Here is a 27,609-nt window from a genome sequence, read left to right as displayed (position 1 = left end):
TTAATTATCCTAGTGGAGGAAATTACAGGGCTGCTTTATGAGGAAGATATTCTGTTATGGACAAGAGGGCCTTCAGCTGCACGTCCCACACCAGACACAGCTGCCTACAGGGACAGGCAGTGCTATAAATCAGGATGGACTGAATTCAAAATCTTGAGATTACCTTTGCGTATGTGTCTTGCTTTGTGAAACTGCAGTATTCCCGGAAAGTCTTGAGTAAATCAGGTTCTTTAATTCCTTACATTAACAGTGAGTTAAGGGGCTTCCCTGGTGGTGCAGTGGTTGGGAATCTGCGTGCCAGTGCAGGGGACACGGGTTTGAGCCCTAGTCCGGGAAGATCCCACATGCTGCGGAGCAACTAAGCCCGTGAGCCACAACTACTGAGCCTGCGCTCTAGAGCCTGTGAGCCACAGCTACTGAAGCCCGCGCGCCTAGAGCCTGTGCTCTGCAACAAGAGAAGCCACCGCAATGAGAATACCGCTCACCGCAACGAATAGCCCCCGCTCACCGCAACTAGAGAAAGCCCGCGCGCATCAATGAAGACCCAACACAGCCAAAAATAGTAAGTAAATAAAATAAATTTATTTTTAAAAAAACACCGTGAGTTAATAACAGACTCTGCATAGGTTGTTAGTAGATGTTTTCCTGATGATGCTGATTAGCAAGAGGGGTCGCTCTCATTCCTATATGAGAGAAATCCACAGCTCAGAGAGGCTCCCTGATTGTGAGCGAGCTGTGCTTAAAATAATAGAGATCTGACCATATTTCAAACATCCTAACTAATGAAAAGACTCCTACTGTGATTGCTTTTGGAACGCTAAGAATTCTCTTATCAGTGTAAGCTTCCAATTTACTTTGTGGGCAAGGCTAAATTTTTACAAATCACGTTTATAGAGCAATAGCCACACGGGTACGCATTACTAAATCCGCTTCTAAATAAAGCTGAAATTTGGTGGGTTACCTGATCATTCTCGGCAAATGTGCCAGTTCCTATCATGTTTAGAACCCTGTGTTCTGAGGTGCTCAAGTTCACGCTGAGGAATTTGCTAAACAAATCCCTGGCAAGGAGTCAGAGCAGTGGTTTTCTGTATCCTTAAATCCTTTCAAATAGAAATGGCAAAACACACTGCCCGAGTCCACAATGCCTAAACTTTTGGAGTGTCAATCTTGAAGTTTCTTACTGTTTGAATCTGAACTCACTCGCTTCCCCAAAGGAGCAGCCTGTTTATTTATTTTAAAAGTTAAACGGAATGAAAACTTGTGCACTTTGAATTAGGCAGCAATCAGGGCTAAAAATAACTGATTTCGCGAGTTTGCTATGGAAAATGTAAGATAGAGGTGATCAGTCTCCTTCCCAAGCGGGGTAGATGGGGTCTGGGCCTGAGCGAGGGCGGGTCTGCACGGGACTCCCAGGGGACGGGGGTCGAGGCGGGGGCCGGCCAGGGACTTTCAGCGCCCGGAGACAGTGCGAGTTTGTGGCAGTGATTTGGGGAATATTTCAGAGTTCAACAGGTTAGGGGGGAAACGGCTAACATACTGGCCTGGTGTCTGGGGGCCGTGCTCAATGACGGCAGGGACAGGAGGAGGGAAAAAGGAAAGGGGGGATGGGGATGGAGGAGAAGGGAAGGTGAAAGCCGCAGAAATAAAGGGCAGGGAAAAGAGTGCAGTGGAGGCAGGCAGAGCAGAGGGGGCGAGAACACAGTGGGGAGGCGCGCGGGCGGGCGGTCCTCCCGCCGGCAGGGGGCGCGCTCCCGGCAGCCCCGCGCCCCGCCCCCTCCTCCCCGCCAGCCGCGCCTGCGCCGTCGCCCCGCCTCGCCCGGGATGCTGCTGCCGCTGCTGCGGAGTAGCTGCTTCCCTTCCTCTTCCCCCGGCGGCGGCGGCGGCGGCAGCGGCGGAGCGGACACGGGCGCGGGGGGCCGGCCGGCGGCGCAACTGCAGCGCGGAGCCCGCGGGCCGCCGGGGCCGCTCGAGCGCGCGCTCGCCCAGCCCGGGGCCGACCCGAGGCGCGCGGCGGAGGCCGAGGGAGCGTGGGGGCCCGGGGCGCGCGGCGGGCGGCGGGCCGCGCGGGGGCCGCATGCGTGCATGGATCCGGGCGCCGCGCTGCAGAGGCGGCCCGCGGGCGGCGGCGGCCTGGGCGCGGGCTCCCCGGCGCTGTCGGGCGGCCAGTCCCGGCGGAGGAAGCAGCCCCCCAGGCCGGCCGACTTCAAGCTGCAGGTCATCATCATCGGCTCCCGCGGCGTGGGCAAGACCAGCCTGATGGAGCGCTTTACCGACGACACCTTCTGCGAGGCCTGCAAGTCCACCGTGGGTAAGGCTGGCCGGACGGGCCGTGTATTCGGGGTCGGCCCCGGGGAGCCCCTTCCTTCTCTGCCCCGCGCCGGGCGGAGACCCCCGTCCCCACGCAGAGTCGTCCTGCGCCCCCGCCCTGCGCCGTCACGAGACCGGGTGATGCGCGGGGCCCGTCCAGCCCGGAGCATCTCTCCCCGGAAACCCCCCGCCCACTCGTTACCAGGAAAAAGGTGGTGACAGGTGGGGGGCAGGTGGGCAGCGTGGTGGACTCGAGCTTTGCCCTGGCTAGATGGCCAGAGCGCGTCATGTCCGGTGAATTTTGATGCCCTAACTTTGCCGTCCTAGGAGTAGGGGTATTTCCACTGTCAACCCGGCTTATTTTCTAATTTTGAACTCACTTTTATGTTGCGCTGAAATAATGACGTTTTAAATTCCTTGTGGAGGATCTCCGGGGAATATACAAACTAACGCTACACTAAGTTTCTTCTTTTAACTAACTGCGGGGCAGAAGAACTTCAGCTGTATTTGTCCGTGACCTCAAATAACCCCCCAGGGGCTCCGAAAGTGGGGAGGAGGCCTCCGGCACCGCCGGCTGCGTGAAGTATAGCGAAGTATAACTACAGAACCAGCCGGGTCGGGAAGTATCGTGTCCTCAGGATGTAAAATTGAAACTGCAGGGAAGTTTTCTGATGAAGTCACATGTACAGGCCTTGGCGTTGAGGTCTGTCAGGTCGCAGTCGGTAACAGCTGCTTCTATGGAAAACCCCTTAAAAGCTGTCAAAGGTAGGGGACCCCCGCAGATGAGATAGTTCTTCGAAAGGAAGGTCAGTCACCTTCAGTAATAGGGAGGGATTCCCCTAGGGGAGGTCCAAGAAACAGTGAATAAGTGGTATGTAAATATGAAATTCAGAATTAAAAGTATCATTCCACACACTTGTACAAATATTTAGTATTGTAACCAGTGGTAGTTCCAAGGTGGTACAATTTGGGGATGAACTGGCTTTAAGTTGTCATGTAACAAAACACTACTACATTTAAAATGTCTTATTGGAAGACTAACCTCCCAGTTTTTGTGTTGTCTTTTTGTTTTGTTTGTGAGAATGTGTTTCCCTTCATGCTTTTTTTAATAATAGATTATTTTGGACATATTTGTGCTTTCTGTACCCTGTGTGTTTTTAAGATCTTGGCCTTGGAGTCATGATATTAAAGTTCAGTAGCGTACCTTAGACCTGGTTCAAACATCCAATCTTGGACCATATAAAGTACAGGGAGTTATTAAACCATCCAGCGAGGGTTTATACTGTTATTTTAGTACCTGGCATAAGTAAAATAGAACTAAAAACAATTCAGAATTATCCATCTTTTATGGCTCCACGCTTAAAAATATGTAAAAACGAAGAGTAACATAGCTGTACTAGGTGAAAAGAAACTAGCACAGGAATAATGGGTGGATAACAGGGCTTGGGTGGCTGGAGGGCGAGATGGGGGATGAGCACAGCTGTGCTTAGAACTGGGCAGAGGAGAGGTGAGGAGGGGTTTTCTAAGCCGGGGCCACAGTGGAGCAACACCCGCACAATCTGGGAAGGAATCATTAGGGGACATCGGGAATGAATGCCTCAGGACCTTGGCTGCCAGGCCATGGAGTGTGCATCTTCTCCTGTAGCAGCAGGAGCCATAAAGGCCTCTGGGTACAGCCCTGGCAGGGTTGCATCAGGTATTTCGGAATCGGGAAGAAACCGGGAGGTGAGGGGACCAGGCAGTCGGTTTCTCTGTCCCCTTAACAAACAAACCTAAATGCACACGCCTCCCCACACCACTGCTGTTGTGGGGTTCCCTGTGAACTTGGACTTTGTCTTGCTCATGTTTGTTTCCTCCATACGTAGCCTGTAGTACTTGGCTTGATACGTGTTTATTAGTTGTGGGAAGTTCAGAGAAAGATGCTAACTTCTGGTCTGACCCAGAGTGTGAGAACACTTTAAGAAAGTTAACTAACCCCCCTTCCATCTCTGCCTGTGAGCTGCTTTTCCCTTCCACTTATCAGATCACTTATTGAGCACCTACTGTGTGCTGGTGCTGTGCTACCCACGGGGGCTTGAGTGACGAGGACAAAGTCTCTGTCCAGATGTGGCCCAGAGCCGTGGGGCCCGGGATGCCCCGGGGTGATGAGGGCAGTGTAGAGATGTGTACAGGCTGGGGAGCGTGGAGGAAGCCCCCCAGTCGGGGTGGGATGAGAGCTGGAGGGGGAGGCTTCCTCTGCACTGGAATGCTGTAGAGAGAAAGTTCATTCCCCGCGTTCCTTTAGAAAAGAGCATTGAAATGTGGTGCTGGGTGTGCTGTACAGTTGGGGTTGCCTCACCTGAATGCCTCCCGCAGGTGGCTTGTAGGGTCCTGCTGAGGCCAGTTATCGAGTTTCGTGTCCACGGAGCACAGTCAGCTCTGCAGATTCTGCTCTGCGGGGCCCCTTGCCCTCACCCTGTACGGCTGGCAGAGTCTGGAAAAGACCATGCACCCCGCAGCCCGGCACAGGTGCTGACCCAGGAGGGTCGCTCCAGTAATGGCTCAGCCAACCTCAGGCGGGAAGCACGCATCTCCAGTGAGTCAGACTCACTGGACTTTCTGTAAAAGATGGTAGCAGAAATCCTGAGGGATTTGAGATAATGAACAAAATGATTTTTTTGTTGTTGTATTATTAATCAAGTCAGAAGTTGATTTGGTTTACCAGACACACAGAACTCACCAGGGTATGAAACTGAAAAAACTGTTTTTAATAATTGACGTATTGGGACTTCCCTGGTGGCACAATGGTTAAGAATCCGCCTGCCAAGGCAGGGGACGTGGGTTCGAACCCTGGTCCGGGAATATCCCACATGCCGCACAGCAGCTAAGCCCGTGTGTCACAACTACTGAGCCTGCACTCTAGAGCCCGCGAGCCACAACTACTGAGCCCACGTGCCACAACTACTGAGCCCATGTGCCACAACTGCTGAAGCCAGCGGCGCCCTAGAGCCCATGCTTCGCAACAAGAGAAGCCACTGCAATGAGAAGCCCGCGCACCACAACAAAGAGTAGCCCCCACTCACCACAACTAGAGAAAGCCTGTGTATGCACAGCAACGAAGACCCAACGCAGCCAAAAATAAATAAATAAATAAATAATTGGCCTATTTAATGGAAATTGTCTAGGTGGAGTATTACTTTCAAATGGGATTTTGTGTTCGTGGAATTGAGTTACTTAGTCTGATATGACTGGCATGGTTTGACAGGGGCTTTAAAAGCCTCAGGAACAGCTTTTTGAAGTTTGAAAAATGGAAAAAAAACTAGTTGGCTGTAGAAATTCACAAGTCTCTAAAAAAAAAACTCATAAAATTATGTATCTGTCAACCTTTGTTTTTTAACTATTGGAAGCTAACTGTTAAGTTTGTTTGGATCAAAATATTTTTACCAGGCAGCACCCTGCCTCCACCCACCCAGCAGCATTAAATTTCTAGAAAAACATTCTAGAAAACCTGGGCTCTTGATATAAGCTTTGCCATGAACTAGTTTGTGACTTTGGATAAGTGATTTATTGTCTTTGCATGTAAAAGTTTACGGTCTATTAGTGGTAGCTACATTTCTTGAGCATGTACTGTGCACCAGCAAGAATATACTCTTTCTAAACCTCACAACAATCCTGAAAGTTTCCCCATTTTACAGATGAGGAAGCAAAGTCCCAGAGGGTAGACAGCTCATCCACAGTGGCCCAGCGGTCAGCAAGTGGTCAGGGCCAGGGCTGCAAGTGAGTTCCTTCTATCTGTCTGTTCCTTAGCTTACTTTGAGATTTAAATTCACTTTATTCTGAAAATTTGGATGGTTCAGAATCAGACACCATGAAACCCTTTCCTACTTGCCTAATTTGATCCCCCTGAGAGCCCTGTGAAGGTAGTGATGTCATCGATCTACGGTATCATTGACATTGACTTTCTTTAACTATGCCCCTATCATTTGTCACTTTCCTCTGGATATTAACATACTGCTCTGAAAATTGCATTTCTTACCTAAATATTCAATTATCCAAATATCTTAAGTCTTTTACATATTTATTAAAATATATTTAAATAGAGGAAAAGGAGGAGTAAGACAGTTTGGACCAGAATTCTCATTTCCTGGGCAGTAAAGTTTGTTTCAAAGTGCCGGAGGCCAACATAGGATTGCCATTTCTCTTACTTTGCCATGTAAGGACATTTTTTAACAATCCACTACCACCGACTTAAAAAAAAAAAAAAAAAGACTTAATATGAGGTAAACCAAAAAAATTAGGAAAGACAGAATATCAGAATTTAAAAGTTCTTTTGAATTCAGTTTGAGAACCTCACAACTCTGTCTTCATTTTTCTCATTTTGCATCCATGCATTAAACTTCACAGCCTGGGCTTCCCTGGTGGCGCAGTGGTTGAGAGTCCGCCTGCCGATGCAGGGGACACGGGTTCATGCCCCGGTCTGGGAAGTTCCCACATGCCGCGGAGCGGCTGGGCCAGTGAGCCACGGCCGCTGAGGCTGCGCGTCCGGAGCCTGTGCTCCACAACGGGAGGGGCCGCGGCAGTGAGAGGCCCACGTACCGCAAAAAAAACCAAACCAAACCAAAACAAAACTTCACAGCCTGGCCCCTGAGAGTAAGTGGTCTTAGAGGGTTGATAGCACTTGCTGGAAGTGCCGTTCCCACTCAGTCACGTGCCGTGGTCTCTGTTCTCAGAGCGCACCTCTTCGGGTCCCATGTGCAGTCGGGAAGCCTGTTCCCAGGGCGGGGAAACCTCGTGGTTCGTCAGGGCCAGCAGTAGAGCCGGAAGCAGAATCGAGAGGTCCAAGGCACAGGTGGATGTAAATCCTGTGCAGGACTGGCTGTCTGTGGATTGGCCTTGAATGTTATGGGATGAGATGGATGAGATGCAGGCCATCAGGTTCTGGTCCACTTTGCCTACAGGCAGTGGAGCTGCTGTCAAGGGAAATCGACTGCTTGTACTTTATTCTGGAAATTTAGGTCACAGATTTTTTGTTCAGAAACCCAGAGTGATCGTTTCATACTGGATTAAAATTATAAGCTGTGTGTTTTATGTTGCTTTTCTGTGATTGTGTGCAGTCTTTACAGCCATGGCTGAGCTGCCCAAGTGTTTCACTGACGAGGGAGTTAGTGAGAGTCGTCCGAATTCCCACTCAGAAGCCCAGACTCTGAAGCTCTCAGTGTCAGCCCCTCCCCTGCCAGGATGATGTAACAAGATGACTCAGGGAGAAGGGAGTGGAAGAGGAACGGTCAGTTTCTATGCCAGCATATGCTGTGCAGTGTGTGATTTGGCTTTTTTAATGCACTCAGGGCACGCTGATAGGCTTGTGCAGAGCGCGTTTGTGGAAATAAAGTAGCTATCTTTCAAAATAAGTGTGGTAAAGTTGGCGATCCCGGTTGTTGAGGTTGAATAAAAATCTATTTAAAGACCTGGCTTGTGTGCATTCAGCCTCTCTTTCAGTGTCGTGCACTCACACTGCAGAAGAAAGTTCTGCTTATGCTCGATGGTAGGGATCCAGATTCTTCAGGATTGCCTGTCCTGCAGCTGTGGGCTCTGAGGAACCATTGGCTGAGGGTCTGTGGACTAGCTTTAGAAAGGCAGCTTGGGTTCCTTCGAGAGCTGATAGGGCCAAATTATTCTCCAGCCTTGCATGCCAGAAACATCGTTCTTAGGAAGCATTTGCTTGCATTTGTAAAGAAAGCAGGGTTTTGTACACTAGTCAGCAGATCTTTCATGAGAGGCTGCCTGTACTTCTGTAAGACTCCATTCTGCAGGCCATTTCATGGTGCAGGAAGCACACCTGCTCACCTGGCTTGTCCTTTTCAGAAGGAGAAGTGAGTCCTGAAGATGGCCGTGAAAAAAACATTAGGGAGGATGTAAAAAGCTACACTTTAACAGAGGAGGAAGGGGATTCTTCTGTCCTTTAATTGCACAGCTTTGATATTCAGAAAGGATTTGGAAAGCCAGAACTATAAGCCTAAAATAGTGCCCTTAATTGGATGGGTTTTTTTTTTTTTTTTTTTTTTTTAACCCTTGAACTTTAAAACCAGAAAATACACCACAGGCTTAACAGAACATTGTATGCCGCAGGAAACCTTTTCCCCCAAAATCTGACAGCCTCCTCTGTTTGGTGTCTAATGCTGACATAAAGCCTTCTTAGTTTACAAAACCAAACCGCAACTTGCACACCCACCTCCGGCAAGCTGGTGATGGGAGTTGCCCGTGAACGCAAGTCTCCTAGTTGTTCCAGTGTAATGTAATGCAGAAGCTAGGCCTGCTACACAGTCACGCACCCACAACCAAACTTTCACTTTTGATTTTTCATTTAAGACACTGGACTGTCTCCTTGGCCACTCCTGTCATTCTTGAAGCTTCTGGCAGGGGCACGGGGTGGGGGTGAGAGGGAGGAAGAGTGTGGGCTTGGGGGGTAGGCAGACAGCCCTGGATTTAAGTCCCAGCTCTACTCACAAGCTGTCACTGTCTTTAGGCAGTACCTTAACTTCAGTTTCCTCCTTCATGAAAAGAAAAAACAGACAGAACTCACACTCTGTTCCTGTCTGGTGCTACAGGAACGAAATAGCTTATGTACCTGGAGCAGAAAAGACAACTATAGATGTTCCCTTATCCTCCTAAATTATACTACAGATGCAAAAACTCTGCAACACTCCAAAATATAATTGTTATCTTTTAAGGGTGCATACTGAAATACATACAGGTGAGCATGAGGTGTCAAAATGTAAGCACAGGACCTGGGTAAAGTAGAAAGGCCCTTTGAATTTCCCTGCATATTTTATGGGCCCATCTGATAGTGGTAAACTTAGTATTTAGCAAGTGAAGAAAATGTTACTGATCTGCCATTTGATCATCTGGGGGGTTTTCTTTTCCAGATCTTCCTCCCTCATCGACATTCTCTTCCTCTGGTGACCAGGAGGTTGAAATGACTCCATGCTTTTCAGCCAGGGTCTGTGTGTAGCCAGAGAGGGTAGAGCCAGGCCTGCTGGTGTGGGAGCAGTCTGAGCCGGCCAGTCCCTCACTCTTGCTTTTATATATTTCCCTAGCAGCGCAGAATTCCTTTTTTGACGTTAAAAACATGTTTACAGCTCCCTCCCAGTAGTTGCCTCCATTCTTGCCTTCAGGTGAGGCTGTGCAGAGAGCTGGGAGGCGCCAGACTGCCTGGGTTCAAATCTGTGCTCTCACACTTATCCGCCTGTTGACCTTGGGCAAGGTACCAGCTGCCCGAGCTTCGGTGTTTCATCTGTAGAATGGAGACAATGACAGTATGTGCCTATAAAAGCATCAAGAAGATCCCTGCAATGAGTTACTGTACACAGTAAACCCAGGAGACATTGTTCTTTGTCTGCAAGGGGAGCACATCCTTGCCCATGAAACTTTCATGACAGCGAACACCCAACTCCTCTGGAGTGCGTGACCTCAGCCTCCCCTCTCCTTGCCGGATGAAGTTCATGTGTGTCCATGTCTGTTCCAGCCGAGTGCAGGGCCATCTCCTGCGTGTGTCTGGGTCAGGGATGGTGGGTGGTATTTGCTGAGGTGCAGGCTATCCAGTCTGGACTGAGAGGGGCAGGTCTTGTTAGACTCGGGGTGGACATTTAATATCCTCAGACCTGAGAACATTTTTAATGACACGCAGTCATTTAAACTATTTTAATAGTACCTGCTTCTGAGATGATCAGAGTATTTTACAGTTACAGGAACTTAGTTTCCGTTTCGTTGAATTCTCATAACTCGGCTTAGGTAGGAAAAGCCCCCCCCATAATATTAAACAATAGGGTTTCAGAGGTTCAGGGGCCTCCTGGGGTCAGTACTACGGGAAGGTGGTCTGCATTGCCTGCTCTTCATCGGGTGTTCTCCCCGAAAGGCGGTGGTCAGGCAGAAGGCTGGCCTCATGTTCAAGAGAGGGTTTCCTAATGTTAAATTTGCCTCTATCTGTGTGACCTTGACACATTTCCTAGTTTATTTTCTCACTGTCAACTCAGTGGAAATGCTGGGAATCCTCTCCATCAGTAGTCCAGGTTTGGGTGACACTGTCAAGGATAGATGTCCTTGGAAGAAAAGCCAGTGTGTGCACCTAAGATAGTTGTTATAAATTGGCAGTAACGTCGTAACCACTGCTTGAATTGAGACTTCAGAGTCTGTGAAATCCGTCAACCTCCTGAACATGTTAAGTAAACTAGAATCATAGTCTGGTGCCAACTGCAGGTCCTTGTTGTTGGGGGCGGGGTGTGGGAGAGGAGGAGGAACACTCAGCTGTCATCGCAGGCATGGGCCACCGTGTTATTTTTGCTTTTATTTTGCTTTTTGCTGGAAGGGAATGTGAAGAAAGAAGCTTCTGTTTATTTTTGCTATTTTCATTTTTGGAACTTTTTATGCCCCAGCAAAACGTAACACGGTAATTTTTTTTTTAAATGTTTTGCCTTCAAGGGAACTTAGAAATCTTATCAGCACCAAGTACAACAATTCTTTATGCTCTTGCTGAGATTTATGAAAGATAAATACAAAGATGACAGTGCAAGGTTAAACTTTGTTCTTTAACAGCCCTTTAACAGTTCTTTAACAGTGACTCTGGGCCATTTGCAGATTTCGCACTTTTCCTTGTTTCCACGCATCTGACTTTTATGTTAACAACCTTTGGTTGTGGGCAGTGTTATAATTTTGAATCTAGGCTCTGCCCCTCAACTGGCAGAAGTGATAATGACTTTCAAGCAAATGACCTTGGCCTCTCTAAGATGAGTATAGTAGTGCCTGGCTTGCTGGGCTCTGAAGGAGCCCACATGCTGCATGTCAGGCACAGGGTGTCTGACAGATGCCCATTCTCATTGTTATTAAAGGAAATTAAGATCAAGTGGACTTGAATAGAATACATAGCTACACCCATTGACAGAGGGATTACAGCCCTGTGACCTGTGTCCTTTCTGATCAAAATATTTTTAGGAAGGGCTTCCCTGGTGGTGCAGTGGTTGAGAGTCCGCCTGCCGATGCAGGGGACGCGGGTTCGTGCCCCGGTCCGGGAGGATCCCACATGCTGCGGAGCGGCTGGGCCCGTGGGCCGTGGCCGCTGGGCCTGCGCGTCCGGAGCCTGTGCTCCGCAGCGGGAGAGGCCGCAGCGGTGAGAGGCCCACGTACGGCAAAAAAAAAAAAAAAAAAAAAAAAAAAAATATTTTTAGGAAGACTTCATACATTGGTTAAGCTCAAAGAAGGGTAGGCCCCTGTCACGTGGCAGGACATTCACTTAGCGGACCATTTCCTGTCTATGTGACTGAGTAAACTGATACCGTAATAATCCCCTGGGAGGGGCGCATGTAGGGAGAGGATCTGGACGTATTAAGGCTGACCATCCTCTAAGGTTTTACCATCAGTGACAGGACTTGTAGGAGGAATGAAATGCTCCATTTCCAGGGTGACGTGTGTGAGCTAGGCACCCTGAATTCCACCACTCTGTGCACCAGGCACACTCAGGACAGAACATCCACCCTTCCTTCCTATGGTTTAAGTGTGTGTGTGTGTGTGTGTGTGTGTGTGTTTTATCATCAGTCCTCAATTTCCTCATATTTCCAAGAAGAGTCAGCATTTCTCCTTACCCACCCAGCATTTGATGGAGAAGGGGGGCAGGTTTCCATTCACCAGGTTTACTGGGTCGCTGTGGTGGGCCAGGCAGTGTTCTAGGCTCCAGGGAACCAAAGGTGACTGTGCTCAGAAGGCATCTGTTCCTGTCACATGGGGGAGACCAACGGAGCCATGGGTCAGGGCTGGAGGGGGCAGAACTGGTAACATGGATGAGGAACGCGGGTAAGGCATGGGGCCATCGGGGGGCTCAGATGGGAAGCACCTAGGACCGAAAAGGTTCCTGGGCAGGAAGGGAGGGTCTCCAAGAGAGAAGAGCAGAGGAAGGCACTTTGCCAAGTGCCTGGGCTGTTGATTTAGGTCTGGATGACTCAGCTCTTTACGGGCAGGACTGTCTCCACCACCTGGTGGAGTGGTAGGCTGGCTGCTTCCCCTGTTGCTTAAGACGCTATAGGAGGGGACTTTACTGGCGGTCCAGTGGTTAAGACTCCTCACTTCCAGCACAGGGGGCAGGGGCTCGATCCCTGGTCGGAACGGACATGCCAGGCGGTGCAGCCAAAAAAAAATTTGACACTATAGGAAACTTGGTTTTCAACAAAAGTTGCCACTTTTTTTGTCCCTTATTTGTTTATAAACATTGGTCCTGGGCGGCCCTGCTCAGTCAGGAGTCTCTGTGCTGACTTTTCCCAAAACTAATCCCCTATTTGAGGCTATTGGTGACTTGTTACCTTTTGTTAAGGATAATTTATAATTTCTGTGACATGTAAATGTTAAAAATAGACAGCACTAAGAGATATTTTTGACTTGATGTAAAAAGGCTTTTAAAAAATGTGTAGTTGGGCCTCCCTGGTGGCACAGTGGTTAAGAGTCCGCCTGCCGATGCAGGGGATACGGGTTCATGCCCCGGTCTGGGAGGATCCCATATGCCGTGGAGTGGCTGGGCCCGTGAGCCATGGCCGCTGGGCCTGCGCGTCCGGAGCCTGTGCTCCGCAACGGGAGAGGCCGCAACAGTGAGAGGCCCGCATACCGCAAAAAGAAAAAAAAAAAAAATGTGTAGTTGTATACTTTAAGGATTTGTTTCTAAGCTATAAATTGGAGTAAGTTTCCAACCATTACCAGGTACTTAGTGGCTATTAGTTATGGTAAAGGAAATTTCATTTAAGAGAAAAGACTATTTTAATTATCTGTTTCCTTTTGTGGAATTTTAGATTTAGCCACTGGATATTTTTCTGTTGTTAGTGATGTCATTAATCTACTCACTAAAACTAGGTAATTTTGTCTAAACCTATTCTTTTTTTTTTTTTTTTTCTTTCCTTTTTTTTTTTATTAGTTTCTGCTTTATAACAAAGTGAATCAGTCATACATATACATCTGTTCCCACATCCCCTCCCTCATGCATCTCCCTCCCTCCCACCCTCCCCATCCCTCCCCTCCAGGCAGTCACAAAGCACCGAGCTGATCTCCCTGTGCTCTGCGGCTGCTTCCCACTATCTATCTACCCTACGTTTGGTAGTGTATATATGTCCATGCCTCTCTTTCGCTTTGTCACAGCTTACCCTTCCCCCTCCCCATATCCTCAAGTCCATTCTCAAGTAGGTCTGTGTCTTTATTCCCGTTTTACCCCTAGGTTCTTCATGACATTTTTTTTTCTTATATTCCATATATATGTGTTAGCATACGGTATTTGTCTTTCTCTTTCTGACTTACTTCACTCTGTATGACAGACTCTAGGTCTATCCACCTCATTACAAATAGCTCAGTTTCGTTTCTTTTTATGGCTGAGTAATATTCCATTGTATATATGTGCCACATCTTCTTTATCCATTCATCCGATGATGGACACTTAGGTTGTTTCCAGCTCCGGGCTATTGTGAATAGAGCTGCAATGAACATTTTGGTACATGTCTCTTTTTGAATTATGGTTTTCTCAGGGTATATGCCTAGTAGTGGGATTGCTGGATCATATGGTAGTTCTATTTTTAGTTTTTTAAGGAACCTCCATACTGTTCTCCATAGTGGCTGTACCAATTCACATTCCCACCAGCAGTGCAAGAGTGTTCCCTTTTCTCCACACCCTCTCCAGCATTTATTGTTTCTAGATTTCTTGATGATGGCCATTCTGACTGGTGTGAGATGATATCTCATTGTAGTTTTGATTTGCATTTCTCTAATGATTAATGATGTTGAGCATTCTTTCATGTGTTTGTTGGCAGTCTGTATATCTTCTTTGGAGAAATGCCTATTTAAGTCTTCTGCCCATTTTTGGATTGGGTTGTTTGTTTTTTTGCTATTGAGCTGCATGAGCTGTTTATAAATTTTGGAGATTAATCCTTTGTCAGTTGCTTCATTTGCAAATATTTTCTCCCATTCTGAGGGTTGTCTTTTGGTCTTGTTTATGGTTTCCTTTGCTGTGCAAAAGCTTTGAAGTTTCATTAGGTCCCATGTGTTTATCTTTGTTTTTATTTCCATTTCTCTAGGAGGTGGGTCCAAAAGGATCTTGCTGTGATTTATGTCATAGAGTGTTCTACCTATGTTTTCCTCTAAGAGTTTGATAGTTTCTGGCCTTACATTTAAGTCTTTAATCCATTTTGAGCTTATTTTTGTGTATGGTGTTAGGGAATGATCTAATCTCATACTTTTACATGTCCCTGTCCAGTTTTCCCAGCACCACTTATTGAAGAGGCTGTCCTTTCTCCACTGTACATTCCTGCCTCCTTTATCAAAGATAAGTTGGCCATATGTGTGTGGGTTTATCTCTGGGCTTTCTATCCTGATCCACTGATCTATCTTTCTGTCTAAACCTATTCTTAATCCTATTCGCTGTTCGTTCATCTTTGCTATGTTCTCCTATTGAAATTAGTAGTGTATTTATAATCACATGGTGATAACATTACCACTTATTCTGATTTTGATTATTAATGCCCTTTCCTTTTATTTTTACTCATTAAACTTTGTGGTTACAAAATAACCACAGTGCAGGACTACTAAAGTTGGAAAGTTGTTCAGGTTGGTTGAAAAAAAGGTCTGACATGTTCAGGCTCAGAACGGTTCTTAGCAGAGAAAACAGCCTAATCAAAACAAAAATTGTTTGTGCTGGCGGTTTCAAGGGATTCTTGTAGTTGACGTGAAGCAGAGCTCACAAAAGAAGTATCATCTGCCAGTTCTTTTCAATAAAATGTAGCTGGCACTGCAACAAGTCTTAACAAGTTGCAGCTCCCTTAAGTAAAATTAAAAAAAAAAAAAAAAAAAGGAACTAGAAACAAAAGTAAAACAGAATAGGGGATTCCCTGGTGGCGCAGCGGTTGAGAGTCCGCCTGACGATGCAGGGGACACGGGTTTGTGCCCCGGTCCGGGAGGATCCCACATGCCGCGGAGCGGCTGGGCCCGTGAGCCATGGCCGCTGAGCCTGCACGTCCGGAGACTGTGCTCCGCAACGGGAGATGCCACAGCAGTGAGAGGCCCGCATACCGCAAAAAAAAAAAGTAAAACAGAATAGTAGTCATGGCAGAATATGAATTTGATTTGTAAATTGCCATCACAGAGTAACATGGTGAGGCCCTAATTTTATGCTAATATCAGAAAGAAAGGGTTTTGTCTGAGCTGTGCCTTTTTAAAATCAGAACGTAGCATATAGGTCCAGGCTGGTTTCCAGGCTTGTAGAATATCACGTTAGGCTCTGCTCTTACCTTGTGGTTGAGTCATGAGGGATTCTGCTTGGTCTCTATTTGAGGATGTTGGTCGTGTACAGACATGCTTCCTGTTTCAAGGCTGTCTGAGAGTCAGTTGACTCGGAAAAGCAAAGCTTTTCCAGAACTGCAAGTGAAATTGGCTTAACCACCCGTATGCTGCGACCTTTGAAATCAGGGCAGGTGCAGGAGATTAAGAACCAAGATGCAGTAGCCTATTCTCCAGCTGTGACATTTTATATTCCTGCCACTTTTCTTTGTTGTACAGACCCTGGTCCCACCCAGGGTTGTAAACATGTCTTTTGGTTGCACTGGTGTCTGCAGTGTGTTACTAATTATAAAAGTCAGCCACATGCCTTGGGCTTCACCTCAAGAACGTCATCTGACTTTGAAGAGCTGCATCATTGCCCCACCCCCCAGCCCCGCCCCGGTAGAGACCCGGCAGTGTCGGGACCCTGGATCCATGAAGCAGCCACGATATAGTTCCTGTAGAGATTATGTTTCCGGTTCCCAAATTTAGCTGGCATCCCTTTGGTTTATTTTTTCTTAGCTGTGAAAATTGTGTAAAAAATATTGTTTTGAAATCTTGAAGTTTTCTATAAGTGAGAAGTATATAAGGTAACATCCACAGATGAAAATTTGGTTTAAAAAATTATCTGAAGCTTTAAGGGCTGAATTGGAAATGGGTGATGATTCATGATGGTTTACTTGTTACCATTAAAGTAAATAAAAATTGAAATTAAGTTGTATGAGTAAATTTTTAAAAAATAATTCCTCTTCCACGCTATTGACAATATAATAAAGTCACTTCTGTGAATGCTAAGAAATTTAATACAATAATTTCTAAATTCAGACTAAGGCTGTTTGAAATCAAGATTGAGTTTCCAGTGTAACATGTAAGAATTTTCCCCGAGATAGCATGCTTATAAAGCCATTCATTTGTTCATATAATGATTAGTTGTAATTTTTAAATGGTTTTTATGCTACATCTCTAGTAGTCATAAACTCTATTATGAATAGCAAATGCTGCATCTCAAGTTCAGGGTAAAACCGGACATACCTTGGCTCTTCAGTTGTGCCGGGAAGCACAGAGTGATGGTCGTCACGCATACTGGCAAACTTCTGCTTTCTCCTTTTAGGATTTAGTGTGATCAGTTTTTTTGGTTTTTCTGATAATGGCATAAAAATGTACAAGTAGTATTATTTTTCTGACGAATTGCATTGTTTTTGCTTCATCTACGTCTGTTTTATTTACAGGTGTTGACTTTAAAATCAAAACCGTAGAGCTAAGAGGAAAGAAAATTAGGTTACAGATCTGGTAAGTGGGCATCTACACCCAGTCCTGCCACGTGTGTTTACCAGTCCACGTGCTTGTCTAATACAATTAACCGTTCAAGCTGGTCTGTCGCTCCTACGTCTCCGCTCCTTCGCTCACATTCAAGTGGAATGAACGGACCTTCCTTCGGGGGAGAGTTCACTTGTCAAGGGAGAGTTCAGGAAAGAGTCCACTTGTCTCAGATCCCATTTGCACACGGGAGTTGTGGGGAGAAAAATGTGACTTTTATGGCAACTAGTTTGGAGCCTTTAGTCTCTAGTTTCACATCATTTGACAAAACCGTCATCACTAAAACGATGGCTCCGCTGCTCGTCTGCATGTTTTTAACATTGCTTTGCGAGCATTCAGAGAAAGGCCAGTGTGTTCCTCCCCGGAGTTGCGCTGTCTCCTGGCAAGTCCCCCACAGGCTGTGTCCCTGGTGGCACCGCGTGGTGGCCACCGCGGGACACGCGTGCCCTTCCAGCTCCATTGCCAGAGCCATGTGCCCTGAGGCCCTCCGTGCCCCATGGAGGGGAGCCCAGAGCCCCCTCCCTGCACGTCAGGAGCGTGTGAGAGACTAAACCAGCCGTGTGCAGGCCGCTCAGCACTCGGCCGCCTGCGGGGACCCTCAGAACCCCTCTGGAGGAGGGCCCGGGGGCGGCGGCAGTGGGAGCGGCCCCGCCGGGGGTGTCCCGAGTCGCCCTTGCTGTTAACACGGTCGCGCGGCAGCATCTCAGCCACTAACTCCTCCCGCAGGTAGACCTCAGCTCTGAGTGTTTGTCCGCCGTGTGTGTGTTGCTTTCATCCACGTTCATTGCTGCCGCGTCGGTGGCTCCATCATCACCTAACGCTTGCGTGTTAGTGCCATGCCTCATCCTCACCCGTGTCCCTGTCCGGGGCACCACTGCCCCCGAACCAGCAGAGGAGCTCGCCAGCCGTCAGGTAATGTCTGCATTGGTGACTGCTGACTGTTTAACCCACTTGAAGGATTGGGGTGGGGGAGTGTTGCTTTTCTGTTTTGTGTTTTTGTTTTTCGTATTTTTGTTTGGGGCTTGACTATGAGACATTTATGGTCTTGCCTAAATACTTAGTAACAGAAAATGGGTATTTCTTACTCTGTTAGCCCATGATTGGGAAGGCAGCAGGCTGTGTGTGTGCATTGCTGCCCAGGTTTTGAATTCTGGAAATAGCAGCAGAGTACCTTTCACATGAGCCACTGTTTCTAACCATACACTCTTTATTTATTTATTATTCACCAGTGAATAATGTACCTACTGACGCCAGCTACCTGCTAGTCCCTTTATACTTGAAATAGGATTCTTATCTGAAATAGGATTTTTATCTTCTGGAGTTTATTATTTAAAGGAAGGAAAAACTTTCTTTCCATCACTGTGATCCCGTAGGTAGGAAGGAAGCACTGGAGCCGCGGCCCAGCCGGTAAAGGGACGCGGGGCTTGTTTCCTCCCTGGGAGCTGTCCTCAAGCTGTGGCTGTTCTGACCTGCTGCGTCCCGGGTGTGCTGTCATCACTTTACTCTGTCCCGGTGGAGGGCGTAGGGGGAGCGGTGTGGGGGAGAGAGCTCTTCAGAGACCCTGTGCTCTGACCTAGACTCAATCCATGCAAGCTTCGCTGCTGGCCGGTTTTCACGAGGAGGTCGTGTTAGTAGACATGCATTTTCTCCTGATGATTTCTGGATATAGCCAATCTAAGAAAGTATTATTTACTACAGATTCCTAAAGGTTTAAGGTACCAAAAGCTGCAGACGTCATTGTCGTATTTTTAGGTCACACTTTATGTCATTGCCACATTTTTAAGTCCCTTGATTATCTGTGGTTAGAAAAAGGACCATTTTCCCATCTCTGCTTGAAGCGTTTCCAAGTGTGTGTGTATAGAACTTGGTGTAAGTATAGCTAAAATAAGATGTCGACCAGAATGTAGTTTCATGAATTTATATCCACATGCTGTCTGGAAATTATTCACAGAGACTTAGGTCTGTTGTGTTGAGATGGACTTGAAGCTGAGAAATTAGCCTCCCACCTTTAGGCAAACACAGAATCAAGATGCTTCATATGAAGGCCTCCTGTTCAGTGCTCACTGTCAGGGAATTTGGTCTTCACCAGCGTTCTTACATTGACATCAAGTTTGTTTCCTTTCATTCTCTGCTTGAAGAGGTAGAATGGTTCATACACTGACTTTGGTTCCTATAAATTAAGAATTGTGTCATTTAAACTGATATATTAAATTTTTTAAATGACAGTCTTTGAATTTTCAAAGCATGGTTGTATTACCCAACTGTGGAAACAGGATAGCAGGAAGTTTTCAATTTGCACCAAAAGCAGAGAGAGAAATAATAATGAGATCACAGTCCACCGGTAATAAATGGTGATTTGGCTGACAGTAATAAGCTGTAAATCTGTAAGAATCAGCTCTCGGTCATTACAGTGAAAATTCAGGTCCATTGAGATAAAGATGGGAAATACTAGGATTCTACATCTTCATAGATAGACCATGAACTGGGCATTGGTACTGTGTTGTCCTCTAGCTGTGTGAAAAGTGGAGAGTGGTGTGGAATTTTTGTGATACGGGCTCAGCGTAGGTATTTAATATACGCTTAAAGTTTGCAACCCAGACATTTTGGAAATGTGGAATAGTCTCTCAAGGGAAGGTGCTTTTCTGCCTCAAGCAGTGAGAACCAGGCACAAAGAGATGGAGTCAAAGGAATGGCCTTAATGTCTCCACTCTGGGGTCTTGTGAGCTGGCCATATTTGGACTTATTTGTGTTACAGGTCGCCTCAGAGCTTGCCTCTCGAGGTCTCCGCCCTTTTTCTGTGTGTCTGACTTAAAGCTGAGAGTCAGCTAACTTCACAATCCCTTCACAATCAGCTAACTTCTAAGACCCCGAAGCGTGCTACTCATGTAGCGGGTTTTTTGAAACTGTATTAGAAATGCCTGTTACTATCTTGATTCCTTGATTGTTGGGTTTTTATTAGAACTTCTCCTAGGGATCTGCTGTCCTATGTCGTGCCTGTAGGTAACAGTGCTGTATTGTACACTCAAAAAGTCTGCCTTCAGATCTCATGTTAAGTGTTCTTACCACAATACAATCAAAATAATTTTTCAGAAACTTGTATTATTTCTAATTTCTCTGTTCTTGAGCCCCCAATTTCTGTATCCTGATTCAGTGAATATGTATAGAAACGAATGTGAAATTGATTTAAGCTAAAAGTCAGCTCAAAACTACTTAACATAGGGCTTCCCTGGTGGCGCAGTGGTTGAGAGTCCACCTGCTGATGCAGGGGACGTGGGTTCGTGCCCCGGTCCGGGAAGATCCCACATGCCGCAGAGCGGCTGGGCCCGTGAGCCATGGCCGCTGAGGCTGCACGTCCGGAGCCTGTGCTCCGCAACGGGAGAGGCCACAACAGTGAGAGGCCTGCGTACCGCAAAAAAAAAAAAAAACTACTTAACATAAAGATTCATGAAAGTCCGTAATTCCCAAAATGCTCAGTGAAGACCTTGTATCTGATTGCTGTTTGAATTTGTGGTGCAGCTATCATGTGCTAACCACAGATTTCAGAGTAGAAAAGTGTGTGTTATTTTTGCTTTTTAAAGAAATGAGTGAGAAATGTTTTATCAAATCCCAACTTGAACAAGCCAGCACTTGTGATAGGAAGAGAAACCACAGTCTGAAATATTTCACTCTCTTTTGGTTTGAAAGTATTAATTATGCCCCTAAATGTCTAGGATCCTGGAAATAAAATTGTTCAGTGATTCCTTATATAAATGAATGGTATCTAAATCGATTCCTTCTCACCTGATTTGAAGGTGCATTTTTGTGTTTCTAAGTTGGTTTTAGGAATCCTGAAGAATTCAGTCCCCATCATTTTCAGTGTTCCAATTTTGGGGCAGTTCTGGGTCAAAAAATAAAGTTCAGGGGACTTCCCTGGCGGTCCAGTGGTTAAGACCTTGCCTTCCAGTGCAGGGGGTGAGAGTTCAACCCCTGGTGGAGGAGCTAAGACCCTACATGCCTCGCAGCCAAAAAACCAAAACAAAAAACAGAAGCAATATTGTAACCAATTCAATAAAGACTTTAAAAGTGGTCCACATCAGGGGCTTCCCTGGTGGCGCAGTGGTTGAGAGTCCGCCTGCCGATACAGGGGACACGGGTTCGTGCCCTGGTCCGGGAAGATTCCCACATGCCGCGGAGCGCCTGGGCCCGTGAGCCATGGCCTCTGAGCCTGCGCGTCCGGAGCCTGTGCTCCGCAACGGGAGAGGCCACAACAGTTAGAGGCCCGCGTACCGCAAAAAAAAAAAATGGTCCACATCCAAAAAAATCTTAATAAAATAAATAAAGTTTGTTTTGCCTTGAAGTGGCATCCACTTTCTGCATTTTACCCATGTAACCTTTTGTTCAACACCTGTGGATCGAGGGCCCACAGTAGGCCAGGCACCCACTGGACCCTGGTGGACAAAACAGACCAGCCTCAGGTCCTGGGCCTTCCAGCCAAGGGCACAGGGCAGTCTTAAAGCCTCTGGAGCAAAGCAAGTCGCCTTGCTTTACGTTAAAATGAATTTGCCAGCGAGCTTCGTTGTTTGTTTGGGCATAATGACATATCCCTAAGCGGAGCTAATTTGGTGGCAAGTCTAGTCTGATCAAAGCCGTAAGTTACAGCACCTTTGCCATATGTGTTTTAGGGACACGGCCCCACAAGTTTCACCCCATCCGATGCGTTGGGAAGAGGTATCACACCGTCTCCCCATTTCAGAAGCTCACATGCTGTCCTGTGAGAGGCTGTGAGCGCCTTTCAGGGGAGAACCCCGTTTTCTGTGTACCCCACCACCCCTTCGCTTCCCCCACCACGAGCCACCTGTGTCGTGTGGCCCTGGGAGTATGCCGTGAATTAGGGTTCTTCAGGAAAAACTAAATTATAGTTGGTCTTTCAAGACAGTCTGTGGATTGTCTTTAATTATAGGTTGTCTACAACTATAGATTGTAATTAAAGATAGTTTTCCTGATCTGAAGGCCTGCTCTCTTGAGCCTCGTTTGTAAATTTGTGATGATTCTCAAGCAGCTTCTTGGCTTCTTAGGTTTAGAAAATGGGTTTCAGCCAGCTTCTGTGCACTGTTAGTGTGCGTATATCTTCATGTGGAAATGGACAACTTTTCCTGGAGAGGAAATAAAGCTTTAGATTTCAGGGTAGCAGTCAGAGAGTGATGAGCTTGATTTTTGCAAAGCTATTTGGTACCTCGTCTCCCTTTGCCTTTGACCACGACTCTGGAGGGATTAAGAAGATAACAAGACCAATTCTGTAGCGTTTTTCATTAGTGGGGACTCCATCAGCAAAATCAGATGTTCACCGTCGAGTTCAGTTAAAAGAGTTCTAGGCTTAAATCTTCTCAGTTATCATCCATGCATTTTGTCATTGTTGATAACCACCTAGTTTATGGTGTGTTAATACTTACCACCATTTTACACGGCATTTACTTCTTTTCAAAATCTTGGTTTGAAAGAAATTGGGGCTTCCTTATGATTTTGTTTGGATGTACTTAGCTCAGAAAAGCTACCCCCACTAAGAGTGAATATGCACAGATGTGTTAGGGGTTACAATTGGGCTGAGGCTCTCCCTGTTGTTGTTCAGAAACTAATTTTTGCTGCTGTTTCTTAGGGACACAGCAGGTCAGGAGAGATTCAACAGCATTACCTCAGCTTATTACAGAAGTGCCAAGGGGATCATATTAGTATATGATATCACTAAGAAGGAGACATTTGATGATTTGCCAAAATGGATGAAGATGATTGATAAGGTAGGTGTTGCATTTCTCTCTCAGATGTGAACTCTTTGCTTGTAGGTGTTAATCATTACAAAAGGAAGAAGGGAAGCATTTATGGAGCATGTTTTTCCATCCTGAATGTCATTTAATCCAGATGACAGCATTCAAAGTAGGTATATAGCCCTGCATCATAGATGAGGCAGAGAAGAACTAAAATGTCTCCAGGATCCCCTTATAAATAATAGAGCCAGGATTTTTATTCTGGTACCTGGGCTGTGTGACTTCAAAGCCCAGACATGCTCATTGCACACTGTCCGGCTGCATCCGTGGAATCAGATTCAGGACTCCTTGTTTCTGCAGAAAGTTCACTTGGACGCTCGCTTCGTGAGTGTCCACAGAGTGACAGCCTCCCAGGGACAGCCGTCTCCACTGTGCCCGTGGAAGACGCCAAGGGCCTCGGTCACCACGGGACCTCTGCCCTCAAATGAGAGATGGCCTTCACCTCCTCACTTTGAACTAAAGAAGAGTTTATCCTTTGGACCACACTTGACTATATAGAGACAACCCAAGTCTGCATGAATAATGTAATCTGTGGGTTCCCCTCTGAGAAATGGGGACCCAAAATACACATGTAGACGACACAGCCGCTGAGGGTGAGATGTGGTGGTCAACAGTGGCCACATTTTGAGAGTTTTTTCCCCCTTATTCAGTAATTTGATGTTTAGTTCCTTTGTATAACAAGCACACTTGGTATATTATAAATTGGATTTTGTTTACAAATTGTATTAAACCCATCTGTTAGATGATGTTGGAGAATGTTCCTTTGTGTAACAAGCACAGTTGGTATATTATAAATTGGATTTTGTTTACAAATTGTATTAAACCCATCTGTTAGATGATGTTGGAGCATGTTCCTTTGCAGGTCTTACTAAGCACATTTTCAACACGTGCCTCTTGAAAGTGTGTTTGGGACCAGGGTTGCCAGGGTTACGGAGATGTGGGGACCCGGGGTGGGTCTGGGCTCTGGGATGGCGAGTCTCCGGATGTGATATTCTCCCCTTCTGAAGCCGCAGAGTGTGCTCCTAAGGACCTCAGACAGGGGCGCCCTCTCTGCCAGCTGACAGCACAGAACCGAGGGATGGAGTTAAAACCGAAGGCAGTGGCCTCCATGTTAGGGGCTGCTGTTTTTTTAAAACTTAGAAATGGAGCTTAACTTTTCCTCATTGTAAAATTAATGATACCTTGTCATTATAGAAAACTTAGAAAAGCACAAAAGTAAATTGTTAAGATCTTTAGTTCTGTCATCCAGGAAAACTAGGTTGGGTCCCTGCTCCGTTTAGTTTTACACCCTGCTTATTTAACTGAATACTCTGTCACAGGGGCCTTCCTGTGTCATCTTAATGTTCTTCCGAAGCTTTTGTTTTGTTTTGTTTATGGCTTCATTCTTTTGTGTACTTTATTTCATTCTTCACCTGCTTTGTGGGATTCTTAGGTTTTTTTCAACTAAGTGTAAAACTTTGCCTATATTTTGAGTCATTTCCCTAGGATAGATTCTTAGGAATCATGGGTCAAGGGCTGAGAACATTGTGGTTCGTCAGGCCTGTGACCACGTTGCTGTGAGCCCGGCAGGAACCCTGCCCGGGACAGAGTAGATGCTCAGAGATCGTGAAGCGAGTGGTCGGAAGGGTGAGACGTGTTGCCTTGGTTTATGTTTCCCGTAGTGTGTGATGTGCGTGTCTTTGAAATACGGCTTCTTTTACAATCCCACAGTACGCTTCAGAGGACGCAGAGCTTCTTTTAGTTGGAAATAAGTTGGACTGTGAAACTGACAGAGAAATCAGCAGACAACAAGGTGAAAAGGTGAGGAAAGGGGGGCAGAGAGGGGGTCTCAGCACCCACGCTCTGTACAGTGAGCACTCCGTGTGCTTTCCCTTTTAATAAATGACTTTATAATTATTTCATAATTTTAAAAAAGTAATCACTCAGTTGCATCCTTCTTATTCATTTGCTTTTGTTAACTTCCTGCTCCTTTAAATTCACTTAGAAATGGAGGGGAGAAAAACATATTAGTGTATGCTGCATTATTTAGTATCTCACCTGACATACAGAGAAATATTCTTTTAAACCATATAATCGCTTTCGTGGTTTTTCTCTCACTCTGACCTTCCGTGGAGAAACGGTGATATTCATGTTTTAAATGTCAGATACACTACAGGTTAGAAACTTGGGCACGTAATTTGACTTGGCGTCACCTTACAGATTTTGTTTTGTAGTTTTCTTATCATGTAGGAAATTGGCTACGCTTGTGAACTTCACATCTGAGGGTAAACAGGACTTTCCAGGCCTTTCGTCCCAGCCCTTCCCTGAAAGCCGAAGCCCCAGAGCTATCTGTCCCCCGTCACAGGCCCCGTGCTTGTACATTAGGTTGTGTTGCATCCGCGCAGAGAAAAATAATTTGTTTTCTTAGTTTGCACAGCAGATAACTGGGATGCGGTTCTGTGAAGCAAGTGCCAAGGATAACTTCAACGTGGACGAAATATTCCTGAAGCTTGTTGATGACATCCTGAAAAAGGTAAAAAGAGAGAATCGTACATCGTGAAAGGCGTTTCATCTGAAACCTGTTCATTGTTTCCTTTGCTATTTTTTGGTTGGGAAACTTTTACGTAGAAAGGGAAGCACGGGGGTCATCGTCAGGCTGAAGACCAAGGGGGCGAGGACCCGGCCGAAGGAGCCAGCTCGCTGCCGTGGCAGCCTTTCCCCACGTACCTAGTGCCACATTCCAGTCCTTGCTCAGCCTCACACGTGGTCTGGGGAGCGGGTGTGACCGCGAGCCCTGTTATTTGACTTTTGCTCCTCCCTCGTTGGAGTTTTCCCACAAAGGACTAAGTTAGATACAGACAGTGGAGATCTTGCCCCGCCTTGGGGCCCTGCTGTCCGGCGGGGCCTGAGGCCGTCCTGGGGCCTTTTGTGGCGCCAGTTGGCAGGAAGATGGCTTCACTGGACAGCAACACTTAGTTCAGGCGTCTCTGGGCTTGCATCCAAAGATTTCTTGGTGAGATCTTTAAGTGTATTTGTATTACTGTTACACATAATCGACTCGGTTCAGACGTAATTCAGAAGCTTCTAATACAACAGCTGTCTGTACAATTACCAGGAGAAGGTGCTTCTTTCTTTAGTAATGGTATAACCCCGGAGAACACAGAACTGTTTTTTCATTTTTTGGTACATTAAGTTTCCATTATACTGGACTGTGAAAATAAACGGTTACGAGGTCCATCGGCTCTCTTCTGCCATAGGGTGTGAAATAGGCTGCACAGCGTTTGTGTGATGGTTGAAGCTCCCTGAACCTGGTTCTTAGGTTTTGGCTTAATATTTTCATGCCTAATTAAATTCTGATGATTGAAGAGTTTTCTATGCAAAATACTTCGGTCTTCTATAATGGTACGATTTGTAGTCTTTACATGTACATTGTTGGGTTAAAATGTACTTGTCTTTTTCTTTATCCTCAGATGCCTCTGGACATGCTGAGGAACGAGCTGTCCAATAGCATCCTCTCCTTACAGCCAGAGCCTGAGATCCCACCAGAACTGCCTCCACCCAGACCACACGTCCGATGCTGTTGATTCGCTACTTTGGAGACAAAGTGGGAGCGATTCCTGGAGAGGAGAAAGGTTCCATTCTGCACTACAATCATTTTGACCATTTCCTTTCGCACTTTGTAATCCAAGTCAGAGCTATACACTAACTTGTAAATACGCAGATATGCAATCCTGGGTAAGTTTTGGTTATAAATGACATATTTCCCTCCAAATTGTTATATTTCATGCATTATCCCGGTGCCTAGTGTATGTACACTGGGAAACGTAGTACTTCTAATATGAAGAACAGGAGAAATGAGAGCTATAATGTTTCTTGAAATAAATAATTGTCCTTGTTAATTATATTATGAGGACAGAGATATTCTGATAAGAAGAAAGAGCGTGGTGCTTTGCTTACTGTTTTAAAGAAAATTTGTAAAACTAAAGACTTTTGGTGGGGGGGGGGGAGCGATCTTGAATGCTTTTTCTTTATTTACATTTCTCCCAGCCGTAGCATCTTTGAAGTGTTGGAGCGTTTCCCACAAAGCAAGCCCATTCATAGCCGTCTTGAAGGTTATTTATTCACATTACGTATTACTGGTAGAATATGACTAGTTAGAAGGTAGGACTTGAATTGGTCCCGAGGCCCGAATCTCTCTAGTTTCCTGATGGACATACCCTCTGCTTTTTAAGAACTACAAAGATTCAATAAAGAAATGTTTTTGAAACTATAGAAGATTTAAAAAGAACACTGCTGTCCTAAACAAATCTTGTTTAAAGGAATTTTAAAGAGATACATTTTACTATATCAAAGAACGTACATGTATTTGCCTAAACATTCTATATACCTTTGTAATGATAAAACTTCTCCCCTTGATGGTGAAGCTTATTCCTATTAAGCCTAGACTGTGTTCTTTTTTTTTCCCCCCCCCCGGTCTGATAATGAACTTGTGAACTCTATCTTTGGTATATCTTTTCTTAAACTGCACTGTTTGTTTAGTCAAGGTAAATAAGTCATTATGTATTTGAATAACTTGGCGTGTCTTGAGTGTTGTGATATGAGAAGCATTGTGGTCTTTCTACACTAATGAAATGCAAATAAAATTTTGTATTTATGAATGACAGTTGAGTTGCCACACTTATTTGTGCAGTTATAAATTACATATTTGACAATATTCTTCCAAAACTCCACATCTTAATCTTTTGAGTGTCTTAGATAAGGAAAATGCAGCCTCCTCTTCCATGGAAAACATTTTGATAGTTTCTCAAGAGTTTCAAGCATAGAATTACAATACCACCCAGCAATTCCACTCCTGGGTCTACATCCAAAAAAATCAAAAGCTGGGGCACAAACAGATGCT

The 27,609-nt window shown here is 45.9% G+C and overlaps 1 protein-coding gene across 1 annotated transcript; it reads left to right on the top strand.

The window, feature by feature from the left end:
- Window positions 1-1,812: 1,812 nt before the first annotated feature.
- On the top strand, window positions 1,813-27,372 carry RAB12 (RAB12, member RAS oncogene family). The gene is made up of 6 exons (XM_060119326.1): window positions 1,813-2,308; window positions 16,845-16,905; window positions 22,565-22,703; window positions 24,441-24,530; window positions 25,138-25,242; window positions 26,180-27,372. The coding sequence occupies exons 1-6, from the start codon at window positions 1,822-1,824 to the stop codon at window positions 26,291-26,293; spliced, it is 996 nt and encodes a 331-aa protein (XP_059975309.1). The 5' UTR covers window positions 1,813-1,821; the 3' UTR covers window positions 26,294-27,372.
- Window positions 27,373-27,609: the final 237 nt, after the last annotated feature.

Source organism: Mesoplodon densirostris, chromosome 15 (genome assembly GCF_025265405.1).
Source record: "Mesoplodon densirostris isolate mMesDen1 chromosome 15, mMesDen1 primary haplotype, whole genome shotgun sequence".
Lineage (NCBI taxonomy): Eukaryota > Metazoa > Chordata > Mammalia > Artiodactyla > Ziphiidae > Mesoplodon > Mesoplodon densirostris.
The sequence above is the reverse complement of the archived record's forward strand: the minus strand, read 5'-3'. Positions and strand labels throughout refer to the sequence as shown.

Bases quoted from the DNA above. Each gene is read 5' to 3' on its own strand.
- RAB12 (XM_060119326.1), top strand. From the start codon at position 1,822: ATGCTGCTGCCGCTGCTGCGGAGTAGCTGCTTCCCTTCCTCTTCCCCC. The intron at 2,309-16,844 runs GTAAGGCTGGCC...TTTTATTTACAG, and splicing joins GGCCTGCAAGTCCACCGTGG to GTGTTGACTTTAAAATCAAA. The intron at 24,531-25,137 runs GTGAGGAAAGGG...TTGTTTTCTTAG, and splicing joins GCAGACAACAAGGTGAAAAG to TTTGCACAGCAGATAACTGG.